General features: G+C 42.8%; 1 protein-coding gene across 3 annotated transcripts in view; it reads right to left on the reverse strand.

Moving 5' to 3' along the window:
* Nucleotides 1–18577, reverse strand: part of PDGFD (platelet derived growth factor D) — a 145824-nt gene that overhangs the window by 45563 nt on the left and 81684 nt on the right. The window contains exons 2-4 of one of the 3 annotated variants that reach the window (XM_059816643.1): nt 18227–18431; nt 14009–14189; nt 13298–13339 (exon numbers count right to left, since the gene is read on the reverse strand). In XM_059816643.1, coding sequence (XP_059672626.1) covers nt 13298–13339; nt 14009–14189; nt 18227–18431 — 428 coding nt within the window. The remainder of the gene's footprint in view (nt 1–13297; nt 13340–14008; nt 14190–18226; nt 18432–18577) is intronic. The other 2 variants (XM_059816658.1, XM_059816652.1) reach the window with 2 other exon arrangements.

Raw genomic sequence — 18577 nt, forward strand, 5'->3', positions numbered from 1 at the left:
CAAACAAAAACTATTGAAATGAAAAAACCTTGTTGTCAAGGGTCACAGCAGAATTGGACGTTATTTGATTCTGCTGAAAATGGTCTGACAAGATGATACACAAATTCCACAGATCTAAAAATTATTTTTAGCTTCCAATGCTGCAGATGAGTTGCAAAATCTGACCCTGTGTAGTTACAGGTTCAGACCTTCTCTAATTAAGTACTGACTGGCCATCAAACTGACAATCGAAGGAAACAGAACTGCATTTTTCTTGGTATTACAAGAGATAGGAAATGTGATAGATCTTTTCTTTGGCATGGCATGTATGTTCAAAATCAGTTCAGCATGGAGAGAAATGTGTGGGTTGAAAAATAGAGAGGGGGTTGTAGGCAAAGGATTATGGTAACAACCCAGGCACTCAAACCCAGGTTTGAGGCGGTGTTCAGTTCAGTAGCACAAAGCTCAGCACCAGGCAGGGGCTTATTGTATGTAACAGTGTCAGTTAGCCAAAAATTTTCGAGTAAGATTTACCCTATTAAGTCTAAAGTGACAGGAACCCTGCAACTAATAAAAGATGTGCGTGTGAATATGCATGTGTAAAAAATACGCAGAGAAGAACAGAAACACTCTGTGACATATCTGTCATCTGTATTATTATGAAGACATGCATGGACTTTATCAAGCGCTCAGAGCAAAACAGAAGGTTGTAAATTTAATAAAGATGTATGCACAGAAAATACAAATCAGATTTATACAGCACTGTGACTGTCTTTGCAAATGTGTATAGCGTGAAGGTGAAGCTAGAAGCAACGTGCTGAGCAAAGAGTGCTGGCTCGCAAGCACACCAGCTTCTCCAGCATGGAGAAAGGACCTTGTCTGATGACCTCTGCCTGGAACTGCAGAGTCAGAATAAAACTAAAAATTGTTAAAAGGAAGCGTAGAGATCCCAAGTGCTCCAGTTATGATGCAGCCCTCGGAGGAGGGGAAGGATGAGAATAGCTACCAGCCTCCTCCCACTCACCAAAACAGCTGCAAGAAGTAAAAAGCTCAGTGGCTTGGCATGGTCTGGAGCTGATTTTTGCTGTTTCATCTTTCCTGGTTTGGACTCTGGGATTGTTGTTTTCCATTTTGTAAGCAAACCATTGCTTAAACTAGAAGCGACCTCAGGTAAGTCTGGCATGCACAGAAAAAGACAGCATCCAACTAAAAGAGAGCAGCAGACAAACCCCTTTGTTCATCAGTCTCAGTTTGGCCGTGCAGCCCACCCAGCTGGCACAGAGTCCCAGACTGCAAGCAGGAACAACGCAGCGTGCCTCTGTAACATCTTTTAGAAGTTAATCTCGTGGCATTTTACAAAGGCTTATTGTGCCCATCTTTGAGGTGGGAAGACCTGAGGCTGCAGGAAGGCATCAGGGCAGGCAGTGGTGGAGCCTGGCCCGGAGCCATGGCTGCAAGACCAGCACCGTCCCCGAGGGCACCATGCTGTGTCTAAACCTGCAGGCAACGCAACAGCAGGCACGGCCGTCTTCACCGAGGACGTGGAAAAATCACAAATATTATCACAACCCAGCAAGGGGCAAGTTCACCCTGGCAAAACACAACCTAATCGGTTCCTACCTTACATGCTGAGTGGAAGCAGGAACCTAGGAAACTTGGGAGCTCAAAGATGGACTGAGCTGACAGAGGAAAACACATTAAAAGACACATTCCCAGTGTTAGGGCAACCAAGCCGACCACTGCCATATAGACCTGCCTACGCATGGTACCGTGGCAGGTGACCCTCCACTCGTACATAGCCCTGGTGGCACTTGAACCACCAGATTCAGCTCCCTTCACTAACACAGAGACATTGTAAAAAGCTGGGAAAATATGGGGAAGTTTTGAAAAGAACATAAAAAAACCTCTATGGGGATTGGATAACCTGAATTTTTTTTAAAGATTAAAAGCTAAATATAGACATAATTGCTTGACTAAGCAATAAGCAAAGAAGTGTGAGAGCACTCTGCAAATATCTGAAGGAGATAGACACCCAGAACAAAGAGAACAGACTTCTTTATCATAAATTAGGAAGGAGTACAATTGCAGGCAATGGTACGGCATTAAAAAATGGAAAATTAAAACTGATTATCAAAGAAAAAATGTCTTTCTGACAGTGATTTATTGGTCTATGGTTTAATCTCCTGTGAGGTATGCTCCTATGCTTGTTATATTTAAAAATTATACTAGATGAACAACCCATAAATTTACAATACCGAAAATTCTTAGAGAAAACTGGGCTGAATGACCTCACATCTTTAAATTATCAGATTCTATGTTTGGCTGCATTACACATTACTGAACAAGAAAAAGCCTACAACCCTGCCTAAATTTAGACTCAGAAATCTTAAAACAATCAGTATCATTTGATCCAGGGTTGTAAGTATTTTCCAGCAGTTACAGCTGTTGCAACAAACAAGGCAAAGATTTATTTCGTAAGCAATTAAGCATGCATTATACACAATGCATTGTTTTGCCTGGCTTGCCAAAAATGACAGACAAATTGAACAGTACTAAGGTTGAAACAGACCCTGTAACCCAAACTTGGGCTAGATGAGTACAAGAGCAGGATTGTGCTGCCAGGCTTAGTAAGATAATGTTGATACATAGTCGAACAAATAGTATTGGTGGAATACAAAACATGACGTTGAGCCTGGGAGCCCACCTCTCCACAAGACTGTGAAGACATGCAATTCTTGATTTAATTTAATAGACAACTTGCAACCAACACCTGCTGGGATGGGTTTTCACAGGTTCTTCAGTGCAGGTTGGAGGTCTAGCATGTTTTGATTCACCAGCCACTTCCTCTGGAAGTCTGTCAGAAGAAAATCCTGAAAAGTAGACTGACTTCCTACTCTTCTCCAACACAGTTGGCACATATTAAAGTTAAGCTGCACCTTCAGCTTTCGTGGAAAACCTAGAGCAGAGGCTGCTCAACAGGAACAGGGCCTGGGAAGAACAGGCTGTTTCCTCTTCCCTTGTGGCCACGGTGGTAGGAGGGACCAGCCTTGCCACACTGAAACACCAGGACCTGATTAACACCTCTTTGCAATATTGTAATACAGCCTTAGTGCCTAATTAACCTTTTTACAGAATCAAACACGGCATCACTGTTCTCCCTACAAATTTGTCATCCATAACTACATTTCTATAAAACAGCCTCCAGAGTTACCAAACCAAAATAAAGGGTAAGTTATTCATATATTATCATAATTCCACATGCTAACATTCTTCAACAGTTGCTAAAGTGGAATTAAAGGATTGAATACGGATTTATAGAGACAGCATTATGTCCTCAAGTTAACAATCTAAAGTACTCCCACTGTTCAACCAAACAGCTCATGTGACGGACAGGTTAATAAGTCCCGTTAAAAAAGTTTGACAGTGTAAACTCACCTCATATTCATATACACTGATGTGTGGTTTAGGGTAAACTTAGGTGACAATGGTTGGATTTAACCTCCCTCTTTAGTGTAGACACAGAAAGGTCCACACACCTACCAGCAGCACTGATGGGGTGTTTGTGGCATGTCCATTGCTACTGTATTTCCCATCTCTCCTTCTGGTGCCCTCCTAATGGTCAACTCTAAGCAGACAAATTAGCTACAAAGTCTTTCCACGTCTTCTAACAGGAGCTGTATTGAGACTGCTATTGGTCTGTCCCGATTGCACTGTCGAAATACCATGTCCAAGCTATTGGTATTTCCTCTTTGGTTACACAGCCATGGGCAGCAAAGTCAGGGAACAGGATGGCCTTTACCCACTCCCAGGTTATGCTCATTATGGCACAGAAAATGTACCCTTTCATTTCATGCATTATAATTTTCAGTGCTGGATCCAGCCAAACTTTCTGCTACCTATACGTGTTTAATGTTAATTAAGAAAATGGCTTTATGGATACCCTGAAAAAGCTGTCCAACATATGTGGAAAGTAGCATTACTGATTTTAAGCCTGGCAAGCTCTAAAAAAAGCCTGAAATCATAAATCCTTTTTAAAACTAATTGATTTGCCCAGAGTAGTTTTAATACAAAAATATCTTGAATATCCTCCACCTATTTTTTAATCACCAGTCATTCACAAGACTTCCAGACTGTTAGGAATCATTGATTTATTTCTCTAATTATCAATGGTTACTCAAACTCTTTCCTACAAGTTTGGGAATGTGTTTCATGTCCTGCTTGCCCAATTGCACAATTTTGCCACTGACCAGTAATTCATGAACTCTGGCTCCCTGGAAGTCTACTTGGAGTGTACTACTCTGTGTTTTATTTAACAGATTGCTTGACTCTAACTGACATTTGAAGAACAGGGAAAAGATTAGCTTTCATATAGAATTTTTTAATGTATCCAGCTATGTTAGGACTAGAAACTAACTATGAACTGGGAAGCAGCATGGGCATGCAAGCTGAAGGGACAGACAACTGTACTGGGTGTGCATGGCAAGGTTTTGGTAGCAGGGGGGCTACGGGGGTGGCTTCTGTGAGAAGCTGTTAGAAACGTCCCCTATGTCTGATAGAGCCAATGCCAGCCGGCTCCAAAATGGACCCACCACTGGCCAAGGCCGACGAGCCCATCAGCGACAGTGGTAGTGCCTCTGTGATAACATATTTAAGAAGGGGAAAAACAACTGCACAACAGCAGCCGGAGAAGAAAGGAGTGAGAATATGTGAGAGAAACAGCTCTGCAGACACCAAGGTCAGTGAAGAAGGAGGGGAGGAGGTGCTCCAGGCGCCGGAGCAGAGATTCCCCTGCAGCCCCTGGTGAAGACCATGGTGAGGCAGGCTGTGCCCCTGCAGCCCATGGAGGTCCATGGCGGAGCAGATATCCACCTGCAGCCCACGGAGGACCCCACACCGGAGCAGGCGGATGCCCAAAGGAGGCTGTGACCCTGTGGGAAGCCCACGCTGGAGCAGGCTCCTGGCAGGACCTGTGGACCCGTGAAGAGAGGAGCCCACTCTGGAGCAGGTTTGCTGGCAGGACTTGTGACCCCGTGGGGGTCCCACGCTGGAGCAGTCTGTTCCTGAAGGACTGCACCCCCTGGAAGGGACCAATGCTGGAACAGTTTGTGAAGAACTGCAGCCCGTGGGAAGGACTCACATTAGAGAAGTTCATGGAGCACTGTCTCCCGTGGGAGGGACCCTACCCTGGAGCAGGGGAAGAGTGTGAGGAGTCCTTCTCCTGAGGAGAAACAACATGTGATGTGGGCAGCAGAAACAACATGTGATGAACTGACCGCAACCTCCACTCCCCGTCCCCCTGTGCCTCTCAGGGGGAGGAGGCAGAGAAAATCAGGAGTGAAGTTCAGCCCGGGAAGAAGGGAGGGGTGAGGGGAAGGTGTTTTTAAGATTTGGTTTTATTTCTCATTATCCTACTCTGATTTGATTGGTAATAAATTAAACTAATTTCCCCAAGTCAAGCCTGTTTGCCCGTGATGGGAATTGGTGAGTGATCTCCCTGTCCTTACCTTGATCCACAAGCATTTTGTTTATTTTCTCTCCGCTGTCCAGCTGAGGAGGGGAGTGATAGAGCGGCTTTTGGTGGGCACCTGGCACCACAACTCACCATGAATATTCACACATCCCCTCAGTTAGCCAAGTACAGTGGCAAGATCATGGCCAGTTGTTATGAGAGTGGGAATCCCTTCATTCATTTAATTAAAAAAAGTCACCGCTTTGCCTGTATTAGAAACTTCACAACAACTGCACCATTCCTGCAGCCCTCATCCACTATTCTTACACACTATGTAGTTGTTTGATCTCATCGCTAATATGGTTGCCTGCTTCTTGGAATTTGCATCTTCCAGTTTACTTTTGCTGTATTTTGCAAGAAATCATATTGATGCTGAATAAGGCTTTTGAGCTACTATAAAGAATAACCTATGATTTTTTTTTTTTTTTTTGTCTAACATGGGTAACGCTCTTGTACTGCACATGACGGTCTTTTTCTGTTTGCGTCTGTGTATCTCTAACTTACCCTGGAAAAGTAGGAACTTCCTCTTTTGGTCACTGACTTCCTCAGGAATTCTTAAAACAGCAGGAAATGCAGTCCTTCAGAATCTAAAGCTGTCCTAAATGAACAATGCCTCTAAGTCTTGTTAGAGTCAACTATTTCAGACAGGACACTAGATTTGAAAATAACAGGTTTTTGTTTGTATAATCCTTTGAAGATGTGAAGTGCTACCTTTTCTTGTCCTTGGCCACTACCACTAGTTTGGTGAATTCTCAAACAGTGCACTATTGGATTAAAGATGTAGCATTTTTAACAGGAATTGGACATCAACAGCATTGCTGTTATGTTAAGACAGATCAATGACAATGTCCTTCAAAGGAGCCACACTTTAACTGAGCTGTCAACAGCTCAGGGATGGAGGAGAGCAAATGGCCAGTTCTCCACCATGCTGTTCAAACAACAAAACTGCCAGGCACACGTGCTTGCAGCTGGGAGAACACAGACGCTAAGGTCTATTTTCCTTTCTGATTAAAACAATTGTTTTATTAATTGAAGTCTGACAGCTTCCAGGAGCTTCTGTGTGCTTACTGGGTTCCGCTGCTTCTGGTCTTGGCACCTTCCTTGCCAGAAGGTCTGTATTTCCCTGGCCATAATGAAATTCCTCACCCATGTTCCTGGCTGACTCTTTTCACCTTTGATACGTCCACAAACCCAGCCCTACTACTCCTCAGGTTCACAGTCAGAGGTTTTGCCGAAAGAGGCTGACGTAGTGAACTGGCCCTACCTTTGCCCTGCTTTCTCTCTGATCCACACCTGCCCTCCCTCCTCTCCTAGACCCCCTCTTTCCTATTTCAGGTCCACCGCCTGTTCAAAATCTCCAATTCATTTGCCTCCTTTCCTTCCTAACCGTGCTGCCACAACTCCTCTGGTTTACACAAATCCCTTCTTCCCTTCAGTCCCTTGTTAAAAATGTTTCCTTAATTGCCATTCACCCTTCTTCTGTCCAACTGAAACTGCTTTCATGTCACTGTAATGAACAGGTGACACTTTGCCATCTTCCTGATGTATCTACCGAGTCTGATATCATCAGTCACTCCCTCTCTGTCCTTTGGCTTTTTTATTTTTCCTTTCAGCTTTCAAGAATCTTTGCTTGTTTGGGTCTTCTTCTGCCTCTGTGACCACTGCGTTTTGGTGTTACTGCTGCCTTTCTCTCTCTGTGGACTTGTCTCTTCCACTGTGTGTGCTTGCCTTATCCACAAGTACCTTTATTTCTGAACTTGGACTATATTTAACTCTCCTCCCTTGCCATTCCTAGATGATCCTATAGCAATCCTTCCCTCTAGTACTTGTAGCATTCTCTGATGCCAAGCTGGTAGGTAACTCCTTTTCTCCCTGAAACCTACTTTCATTCACCACTCTTATCAGTGTCATCTCTGATTTACAAATGGCTTTAGAAATTAGGACACAATACAGGGAAAGTCCTAATGAACTTCAAAATACAGAAAGTCACATAGTACAAGGATTGGGACCAATCTTTGTGTCTAGGACAACAGGAGAAAACATGGACGGGGCATCAGACCTCCAGAAGAGACCTGTCAAGAGAAGGAGTACGTTAGACCGCGATCTAGGGAAGACTGGGAGAAGATGCAGCCTGGGACAACTGGCTGCCAAGTGCTAGGCCAGGTCAGGTCATAGCTTTGGCAGCAGCCCCCAGGTTCCCTTTGACTCACACTGCATTCAGCTGGTGGGTCACAGGCCTGAAAACCTGCAAGGTTTTCCACCTGAGGAGATGGGGAAGGCAAGACTTAGGAGGTAGGCAGTAAAGGTTTGGGGTTTTGGAAGGTGTGATTAGAGGCTGGAGGGAGAAATAGCTCTTGGTTACATGTAAACGCTGGAATGAATCTTTTAATTAGGAACTTCAGCTGCCCCTGGTGCAGGCAATGCTGCCTGTGAACCTGCTTGCCCAGACGTGCCTTCTCAACCCAGGTATGTCAGCTTCCTTATTGCCGAGCTATCTCACCCCCCGTTTTGCTTCTTTCATATCCTTCACTATCTTTTGTTCTGCTCTGAGTACTGGGAGAACTGGAACATTCTTGCCTACCACACTGCTTGGCTTGTCTACCATGCCACCTTTCTTTCTTCATCAAACCCTGCTGAAGGACAGATTAGGTCTGTGAGATGAATTAAGCAGCAGATCGAGGCTTGCTGGACTCTCAGGAATCTTCATTAAATGGAAAGCTTTGCTCTCCCCCCCCTATAAAATTACTCTGAGATGCTCCATGTCTCAAGATGCACTGAGGCACAATCTCTCTTTTTAACACGCTGTCATTTTATGTTGCTTTTTAAAACATTATAACACCTTCCAAAGTAAAAAAAAGAAAAATGTGTATAGATAATCTCTTAAATTCTCTGCTTATGTAAAGTTGGGGAAGGAATGTTAAAGATTCTGAGCAAGTTTTATCTAATTAGAAAGGACTTAATTACTTCTCTCCTGAAAGATGAGCCTCTGGCTGATAATTTTATGACGATAGTATGCCTTGAGCAAAACCACAGAAAATAATTTTCTGCCAGAACTTAAGAAAATAGAAGTTTCATCATATAGATTGTTATGAGTTTTGCACATGGGTAGTATTTATAAAAAATCTTTGCTGTCTAGCATAGACAGGCAATCAAAACTGAAATCAGAGAAAGAGTAGCAGAAGAACAACTGACAAAGCTTCCACATGTAAGTACTTACTTCTTCATTGTGAGATCTCTTTCATGTTCAACCACTTTATTAACCAAGACATTCCCCCCCCCACCCCCTTCCTCTCCTTTTGTACCCCCAGCAATTTACTGGGATTCCTTCTGTGGATTATCTAAAAGCAGGGAAGGTATTCATGCACCATTATCACACCTGTTGTCACATGAGATATATTATACGGGTCTTCAGGCTGAATATTTTGTCTTGGAGACAGAAATGAAATGTCTGTTCTTTGAAAGAAGTGACAAGCTAAAACAGAAGCACAGCAGCAAGGACTCATGCAGCTTCCAGGCTGGATTCAGCTCTGGCCGGTGATAAAGAATCAATCATCCTTTATGGTCTTTATGGATCTGTATTCACACCAATGGCTGAATCTTTTTGTCATCATGTTAACTCTTACAAGGAAGTTTATTTATTGACTCATTTAAAAACTGCAGCCAGATGCTGCATTACTTGTGCAAACAAATCTGCTAAAATACAGAGCGCCAGTCACTTAATATGGAGTGATTGTAAGTACAAGTACCAGGATCAGGTTCTTGTTCTGCACATTTTAATTTTCTGATTGTGCTTTGAATTTTTGGTGTTTTCTCATGAGCTTAATGGGCAAGTATCAAAGAGTTTAAGTCTAGTATTTGAACTGACTTTGACTGGTCAACATTTTTTGCATGGGAAAGTAATTAAATTTTATTAGACTGTCTGTGGTGCCTTACCTCATTTTGTGACCAATGCTCTTTTTTTTGATCATGAGTGGTGACCTACAGCCTGGGTGTTTATCAGAAAGCTACTTCTCTGTAAAATTCCACATGATGGATCAAAACGCGAAGTTGCCTCCCCCCCCCCCCATTAATTTCTTTATGGCTCCTTCATTCAAGGAATGTCATTTCAAACAAGCAAAAATTACTCATGATCTAAGATGTTGATACATATTTTGACACATCGGTTTATCCTGGAACAAATGCACTTCTGTTCTCCTGTTTAGCACCACATGTCCACCATTGTTGGTTTACAATTCCCAAAGAAGTGAAGATTGCTCTTAATGTCATGTGATGTTTCCTACTCATGAATTATATTAAAAAGAAAAGAAAGGTTAAAGCACATATATATGTGTATATGTAACAAGATATATGTGTAAATATATAAATATTTATAAATATATAAATATATGTAAATATGTAAATATATTTTTTAACCTTGCACCTTTGGATATATGCATGTTTGTACATATACGTATGCATATGTTCCTAGCTTTTTTGAAGCCTTTGTTTCCAATAATGATTTTAGCTGATGTTCCAAAATATGGATTTCATTTAGGGTTAACAAAACAATTACTAAGGCAATGAAAATTTTCTGTTATAAACATATAACAAATATGTGCCTTTTACAATAAACTTAAAATAGTGGTTTTAATTAGCAAATGGAATCCAACATTTTCTAGTTGTTCCATTAAAATGAAATTTGATGCAGAGTTGGGAATTTTAATTCAAAACATTCACCTCTACTGTTGGAACATGTTCCTGAATGAGTTCCTAGATTATTTTAGCAAACGTCCATGCTAATGTACTTGTAAAACATAGGGTCCAATCTTGTTAATATTTCCTTACAGAATTACGACATCAGAAGAATTTTACTTCAGAAGGAAAAAGGGGATTGTATAAAATTATTTCAATCAAGCAAAGATTATTTCCATGTGTAATAGTGTAACTTAATTTACATTCCTACATCTCAAAATCACTGATGCAGTATTTTCAGTAATTACTGAATACTTACTTGCTACATGCACGATCCCTCAGTTGAGGTAACTGCGCTGCAAGCAGCGGTGGAATGAAATTTTACATTTATGGCCATATGAAATATTCACACCACCTACTTTAAGGTGTGCAACCCAGGGGCCTCTCTTCTGACAGTGCCTACCTCCCCTCTAGCAACTGTGTAAGTAACCTAAGATGACTTACCTTCCTCTGTATCACATATTTCTACAGTGTTTGTTGTGAAACGCTATGTCCTTAGAGTAAGAAATTATAGAACTCATGAGAAGAAAAGGCTGGCATACCTCAGTGCCTTCTATACTGCAAATTAATGTTTCTAAGGCTACTCAGTGAAGAGAAGTAAAAAAAAAATAAAAAAGTTTGAGAAATAAGCACTTTAAGCGATAATGGCAGGGAGGAATTTCAAACAAATTTGCAGCTAAGTGAGGCTCATGCCTAATAGCTGTTCAGGGCTTGCTCCAGACTATTTTTGCTCTAGGTCTGTGAAGCTTGAAGGAAAAGACAATTTTTAAAGAGGTTCAAGGGAGACATTTCTATGTGTGGATACCCAGGCTAAGCCAACAAACTGCACAGCTGCAACTGGGGGCTTTGAGTGTGAAGTGTCCGTAGACACCAGCCACCAGATGCACATACTTACCTACTTCTGCACCATCACGGACAGCGCAGGGTAGGAGTGACGCTTTCCAGCCAAGGACACTTTTGACTTTTACTCAACTTGCGATAAGCGGTGAGGCACACTCAGCTCGCTAATAAGCTCCTGGAGTCAGCTCCACTCTGGAGCTCCCACCCCCAGGGAGTCCTACGGCTTCATGGGGAAAGAGTGGATCAGGGATAGGCAACAGGCAGCAGCATGTTGGATCTGACCCTTCCGTCCAAAACCACCCTCGCTGCTGCTTCCCCTCCAGCCTTCCTAGTCCCTCAGACCCACAGAGGGGAGGGCAGAGGCAGAGGACGCAGGGAGAGGAGGAGGAAGAGGAAGAAGGTGGAGGGAGCCAGCCTTGGCAAGAAAAAGTTGCTAAATGCTGTGTTTAGATGCTCAGACTTTTTTTCACAGACCTGCTCCCTTGCCCGTTGTCCATTATCTTATATTGGGAGAGCTAATTACTCCCACAGCTCCGTATGGCTTCCAACCTTGTTTGTTAGAGATCATCCTTGTATTTTTTCAGTCTAATTTTCCAGAGTCACTTCCAATTCTAATCCCACCATCCTGAGTGACCGAGCCCCTCCATCTTATATGGGTTGCTTACTTTGCATGCCTTGTTTTACAAGGGCAAACATGTTTTTCATGGATACAAGTCTAATTTATGTCTTATCTAGAAAAATAATCCCTAAATGGTATTGAAATGTGAAGTTAATGCAAAAACACAAGTACATGAAGATAATGAAGTATGTTTCTGCTAAGCTCTGCGGTGCCTAATTTGTGCCTCATGCAGAGTGCTGAACTAAGTAAAAACTTGATTTGCATCAAATGAAGTGAACTTAACTGACTTCCTTGAAGATTCATAAATGAGAAAGCCAGAGAGCGAGGCTGCGAGGCTGTTTGGCTGCACACATAACGGGGAGAAATTCATCCAGCCATTCTGGCACCTCGCTCAGGAGATGCAGCTGATCAATAAACTCAAGGGAACTCTCCAAACAGCTTGCTCCAATTTTCTCTGGAAAATGGTCAGTCAGAGACTGGTATACAAATAAACAACTGCCATGCAGATCCAAACTCCAAACACAAGAAAAAAAGGGAGTTAAAGATTTGCACATATCTTGTGCACCGTTTTCCAAGAAAGTCCCGACAAGTAGCCTTGTCTTGGAGAAGGTTACAAAGGAAAGAAAAGAAGCAATGTAAAGGTCTTTCATTTCATCTGATACAAAATACCATATGTTTTTGCATGCTTCATTAATGCTCCCTGGTTTGCCGCCTAGAAATGCACAATGAGTTCAACCTTCAGGGGTCAGCAGTGCTCAGCATATCTATGAACTGAGCTCTAAGCGACTGTGGGGACTATCGAATAAGGGCTGACTCTGCTGAATATTAATCCTGCAGTTTGGAATCTGAAGCCCAGCTAAGTACATATCATCGCAAATGCTACTAATCACCTGTACAGTTCTCTTCTTAGAAATAAAATAGTATTTCATCCAGAGGGTGCACTTGGAGAGTATTCTTCTGCATAGATTTGCTAGACTGTAAAATTCTCTGTTTACTCCTAGTTTTGAAATTAGATAAATACGGTAGCCTTTTTTGAGCTTTCTAGTGCAGAGAGTCCTGTGTTTTGAGTGATAACATTCATTTTTGGAAAGCCTAATACTATCAGACTAGCTGTACGTGGTCTGGAATACAGCTTGCTAAATGCAGCAGTTTTTGTGGCTGCACTGAAATACGAGCAGTGTAAAGACAGGCTGCTTCACTGTCTCATTTTTATCCCCAGTGGTCCTTCATAGACTGTTCTGCCTAAATTTTAGTTTTAGTAGACTACCTTCAAATTAGAGTAAATTAGAGCTCAGGATTTACTCAGAGTGCAATGCCTTAGTCCACTAGAAGCCTACCAATTGAAATGCAAGGGAGCACCATCTTTATAGCTTTAGAGTTGTCTTGACAATGTGCTGTTTATGGACTCTTTTTAGCATACATAGGCATATGTGCATGCAAAGCCGAGAGGCTGAAGTGAAATGACTCGAACGGTGGATCTTTCCTGTTACAGCATTAACATTATTGCTATTCCAGGCTTTCTTATGCTTGTTAAATAACGGTGGATTGGATAAAAAGGGAGTAAGAAGTGTGATGGATATGAAAATATAATGATGACAGTATAATAAATTAATGCTTACCATTTCCTGAGTGTTTGCAAAATCTGCCTCTTTCCAGCTACACTGCACCAAAAGCATTATAATATTAATCAGGACAATACAAAGGATTACATATTTGTATCAAAATCTACTTACTGCACTGAGCATTCCTGCTCCCTAAAGACAAAACCAAAATAAAAAAAAGAGGAGTTTTTCATCTCATCGAAACAGTACATGATACACTGGTAATGCCACTGCATATACAAAAAGGCATCTTTTTACGTGGTTAAAAATACAGCCTGAGCCTTAGCACATTGTCTTGCATGTAGAATTTTACTGCATGTAGAATAAACTACTCTGCATCTAAATCAGAATCACAGCCATAACCCCTCAAGGTATTTTTATTTGACCTCAAATGAACATAAAAAAGGAGTTCATGGAGCAGCCATTTCTTTGCTATTCCTGCAGCATCTGTCAAGCATTGGCAGTGCAGTCTCAGCGAAGAAAGTGTTAGTGCTTCTAAAACATGTTATTATAGTGTAAACCTTGGCCTGGACTTGACTTTATTTTATATTTAATGACAGGATGTCAAAAATACTTTGATCTGCATTAATGTAGTTGCTGGAATGAAAATATTTTCAGTCAATTAGTGTTTTGATCCAATACAGTTAGCTACACCATCCAGTCTTCAAGTACTGATCCTCTTTTACACTACAGTCTGTCTCTCACCCATGACACAGCTAAGTGACTTACCACAAGGGAGTAACAAATCTTGAATCCAGGTTTAGCCACAAAGTAGTCATCGGATTTGAAGGTTATCTTTATCTGATTTGTTCTTGATGTTATTCTTGGAGGTACTTCCTTGTGTCCACACCACCGTCCTCGTATAACCGTGCTGGTCTCTGATACATCTTCCACTTCCACAAAGTCATACCTGGGAACCAGTTTGAAGGATTAATTTTTGCTAACTCTGGTTACAGAAGATGGTTGCAAATAGACAGGAGCAAGGCTCGAGACACAAAGACAACTGTCCCTGGTTCTCCACTGCAAAACATCAGACTAAATTTTACAAATGATGGATATGCTCACTTAGCACAAAATACACCAAGCTGCAAGCTACTGCCTGGGTGCTCACATGGCTGATTTTTGTGCTCCGGGAACATGACAGGCAGTATCTTCTACCACATTAAAATAGCAATGAGAGGTGTTTGCATGTGCTCAGTACATAGTAAACATACACATTGTGTTTCATGTGATGGATAAATTAATAGAGAGCTGATAAAACATTATTTAAGGCAGGCTGCCCAAGCTGAGCAGCTGCAAGCCCTTGTGCACTTTCTGGTGGACACCAACTCCCTGCAGCAGCAGCCACCGGCTCCCGCCTGCTGCGCCTGTCGGAGGGCTGGAGCCGGGCTGCCACCGTGCCGGGAGCAAAGGGAGATGCTGGAGGGACACAGGGTGCATGCTGCTGAATGGTGCTTTTTAGGAATTTCTTTGTACGTGGCATGGTGCTCCTGCTAGATGGTTTGGAAAGACTCGTTTCAAGCTTTCGAGCAGAAAAGGGCAGGCTGGCACTCTGCGTGCCGCCATGGGGGCTCCTCTGCTGCTCACCTGGGTGCTGCTGCCAGGGGAAAAGCAATAGCACGTCTTGCCCTGTGCAAACTCACAACTGGGCCAGGCACCCACCACAGTCATGGTGCCCTGAGCCTAAAGAGGGCTCTGCCAGGAGCAGCAGACACTAAACCCCAGGGACAAGACGATACAGTGACAGCACTCACTGCCACAGCCTGCATATTCGCTTGCTTGGGTCATTTATTGAGTTCGTTTAGTGAGCTAGAGAATAAGAAAGTCAGAGAATCTCACTACGGCTATGAGAAAAACAGTCCCTCGATATCTGTGGAGCCAGAATTAGGCCCCATACATTGCGGCTGGCAAGGGAGAGGTGATGACAACTGGGGCAGGTTGAACACAGGCAACAACAGATGGGGAGAGCTGCCATCCCCACAGTATAGTTAAGCCTTAAAACTTTGGATGTCTTTACCAGGAAAGGTTTTTATTATCAAAGCATGCGCTCCCTCCAAAGAGGTAGTTTAAGACTGTTCGCTGAGTCTACTAGCAATGTGCTGCTCCCCACCCCTGGGTATGCGGGCCAGGCACCCGCCTCCCTACCCAGTTGTGGGAGCTGAATAGTTCTGTAAATAACAGACCTGCTTTTCTTTTTCTGCTGAGAGGCCATGTGAAAGAAACTCAAGTACTATGTGTCTTCAGAATACCAGCACTGCTGCTTTAATATTCACCAACCCCAAATTGCACAGAACAGAAAATTACAGATTCGCCATAACCAAATCACTTAAATCTGCCCAAACTCTGCTGAAACATATGTTTTTTGTAACACTATGAAGTTTAGTTCCAGACAGAGGTAAACTTGTCTCAGGCTCTCTCCACCATCCTCTGCTCCCACTCCCTCGTGGTGCCGGATGCGGTACCCGGGCAGAGCTCCCGGCTGCCCGCGCGAGAATCCACCACTGCCCCCAGGCTGCACCACAGCCAGTGAATGCTTATCCTAACACGAGGGGTTGCAGAGTTTTCAGCATAAGATAACCTTATCGGCTTTGGTGAGAACTGTCCTGACTGGCCTCCACTTTTTGAGGGCAGGAGCTAGATCAACTGCTAGCAAAAATGGGGCAAATCCATGGGCTTTCAGGGATGACTTCTGCTTTCAACAGCAGAGGCTTTGCTGCAACCGTCACGGAAATAGGTGCAATCTCGGTTGTTTCTGTGCAACCAAGGAGCCTCAGAGGCTGGTTAATTTAATTGCTTTTCAGAATCATCTCTTATCAAGTGCCTGTGGAAACGCTAACAGCACTTCTAGAAAATTCTGTAAAACCTTGAATATTTCCCCTCCTTGAAACAGCTCTGCTAAAGTATACCTTCTCATTCCTCAGCCTGAATGAATTTCAATCAGTTCAGTCTTAATAGTATGCAAATTACAATAATTAGCATTAATGAAAAATTGAAAGAAAACACTAGGAAGTTTCTGGGAAAAAAGCATAAGGTCAAAAGCAAGTACAAAGGAACGTAAAGTGCAGAGGCCCTGAATTACTTGTCCGGTACACACAGCATTCAAGCACATGCTCAGCTCTCAGCATTCATTTCAATTAAAACACTCGTAGCTGTCTCTCTAAAGCAGCACTGCAGGGATTGTCAGGGACTGAAGTTGCAGAAATGAACTTAGTTTTGAAAAACATATCGAGCATTACCAAAAAATCTAACTATGCACAGAGTACTTAACAGGCTTAAAGCCATCACGAGCTGTCTGCCTGAGAATTCCTCACTCTGGAAGTAATACTAGACAAATAAAGGTCTTCCAGGAACACCAGGGAAAGCTTTATTTCAGAAAAGAATATGATATTTCTCCAGCTTCTATACACACTATGGACGATGGAAGGTCTTTGCCTCTCTCCGCATCCTAAATTAGCTGCTCTGGAAAAAGCAGGCAGACTGTCTTCCAAGACAGTCCCCAAACCCATAATGCTGGTAACAGCTTGACTTCCCCTCACCGTGACACCACCTCCAATGGCTCTTGACAGAGAATACTTCATCTTTTTTTCCACAGTAAATTAGCCCTCTGTTTCAAAGTTGCAATGCTTTAAGGTCAGCCACAGTTTATCCACTATGTAAATATTAACAGGCTGCTTCTGTATGCATTAGGCTCTCAATCTGGGAAAGCATTTGCGGTGCTGGGTCATTACTGACTCTGCTGCTGATCTCGGACCAACAGCACCAGAGCAGAGCAGCAGCTGCCAAGACCATCAAGGCACAGGCAAGGAGACCCAGTTTCAGGCTGCATTCTTTTATTACTAAATGGAAAGCAAACCTGCAGAAATGGTTCTCTCTGTTGGTAACGCAGAAAATTAACAAAGCAAAACAAGAAAAAAAAAACCCACCCTGTAAAACCCCGCAGAGCTGCCAAACCCTATAAATGCAAATTAATTGACAAAGATAAGATAAGCAGAGGCTGGGCGTGCAGAAATCCTAACAACAAAGTTCTCTGCATAGATAAGGCATAAGTAACAACATGATCAGGCAGAGAGCTGGAAGCTGAGACTTGAGCGTTTTATGTAAGTAGCATCACAGCAATCTGCCTTTCGGAGCACATGGGAATCCTGAGCCTGCTCTTTCCCGCAGAACAGATAGCTGAATAAAAGAAATATAAACAAAAAACTCCACGGATTTATACTGTTTTAGTGAATGTTGGCAAGATTCACCTCTGTGCTCTGCTAACACAGAGCAGTTTATCCACCTGGGTTAGTAAGCCAGATCAACTGAGCTTATGGTTGCTTTTGCTTGAAAGGGGAAACCAAAGCAACTGGGATATAGTAGAGTAGACTTTATTAGATATATTAGTATGCAGAGTACACTGATGCTTGTGATGCTGTGATATTTAAAGGTTTTAAAAGAAACTGTATCAGTGAAGAACAACATTAAGGACAAACACATAATCTGAAGAACATAATTATGTCTTTCAATGCATTTTTATCTGTCCCTCACACCCCAATATAAACACATACCTACTCACTCACACCTCCCAGAGCCTCCCACCCACTGAAAAAGATGGTTTTTGCCTGGCTGAAACATGACAGAGGTGACGGAGGACAAAATCCTATTAATGTAGCAGCTGAGCAGTTAGGTAGCTGGATTTGAGCGTATAAGTGCCTTGTGCTTAAAATATTCTAGAAAGACTAATACCTGCCAAAACTGCTTCAAGTCCAGGACAGCTCAGTTTATTTATAAACTCAAAGACCAGTGTGGGTTGGAAGGCACCCCTGGAGGTCTGTCCTCCAAGCAGGGCCATCCTAGACCCAACCAGAGATACTCAGGTTTTGGTTTGCAGACTCATGCCAGCGGCCACATCCTTAAGCTCGAAGGTGGTATTAAGGAGCCCTTTGCAAACTTTTGGTCGCCACTCACCTGCAGATATCATTTTCAGGCTCCTCCAGTCCAAACTGATTATCAAAAGCCAGCTGGATCCTGGTGCTCTCCGCGGAGTGGAGCCGCCACGTCAGCAGGAGGTTCCTGGGGTAACTGCTGGGGAAGCGAGGACTGTGGATGCAGCCGTTCCCTGCCACGCTGATGGTCTCTTCTTTTCGGTACAAGTCTGTGAGGTGATTGCTCTCTGTTAGTAGTCACAACTTGTAGAAATTAGTATGTTGTTCCAGTTACAGGAAGGCAAAAAACACAACAGTTTATAACACAGCACAAATTATTTGCAATTAAAGTCTACAAAAAGTTGAGTCTAGGAGCAGTTATTATTGAATAAGA

The sequence above is a fragment of the Gavia stellata genome, chromosome 1 (genome assembly GCF_030936135.1).
Source record: "Gavia stellata isolate bGavSte3 chromosome 1, bGavSte3.hap2, whole genome shotgun sequence".
Classification (NCBI taxonomy): Eukaryota; Metazoa; Chordata; class Aves; order Gaviiformes; family Gaviidae; genus Gavia; species Gavia stellata.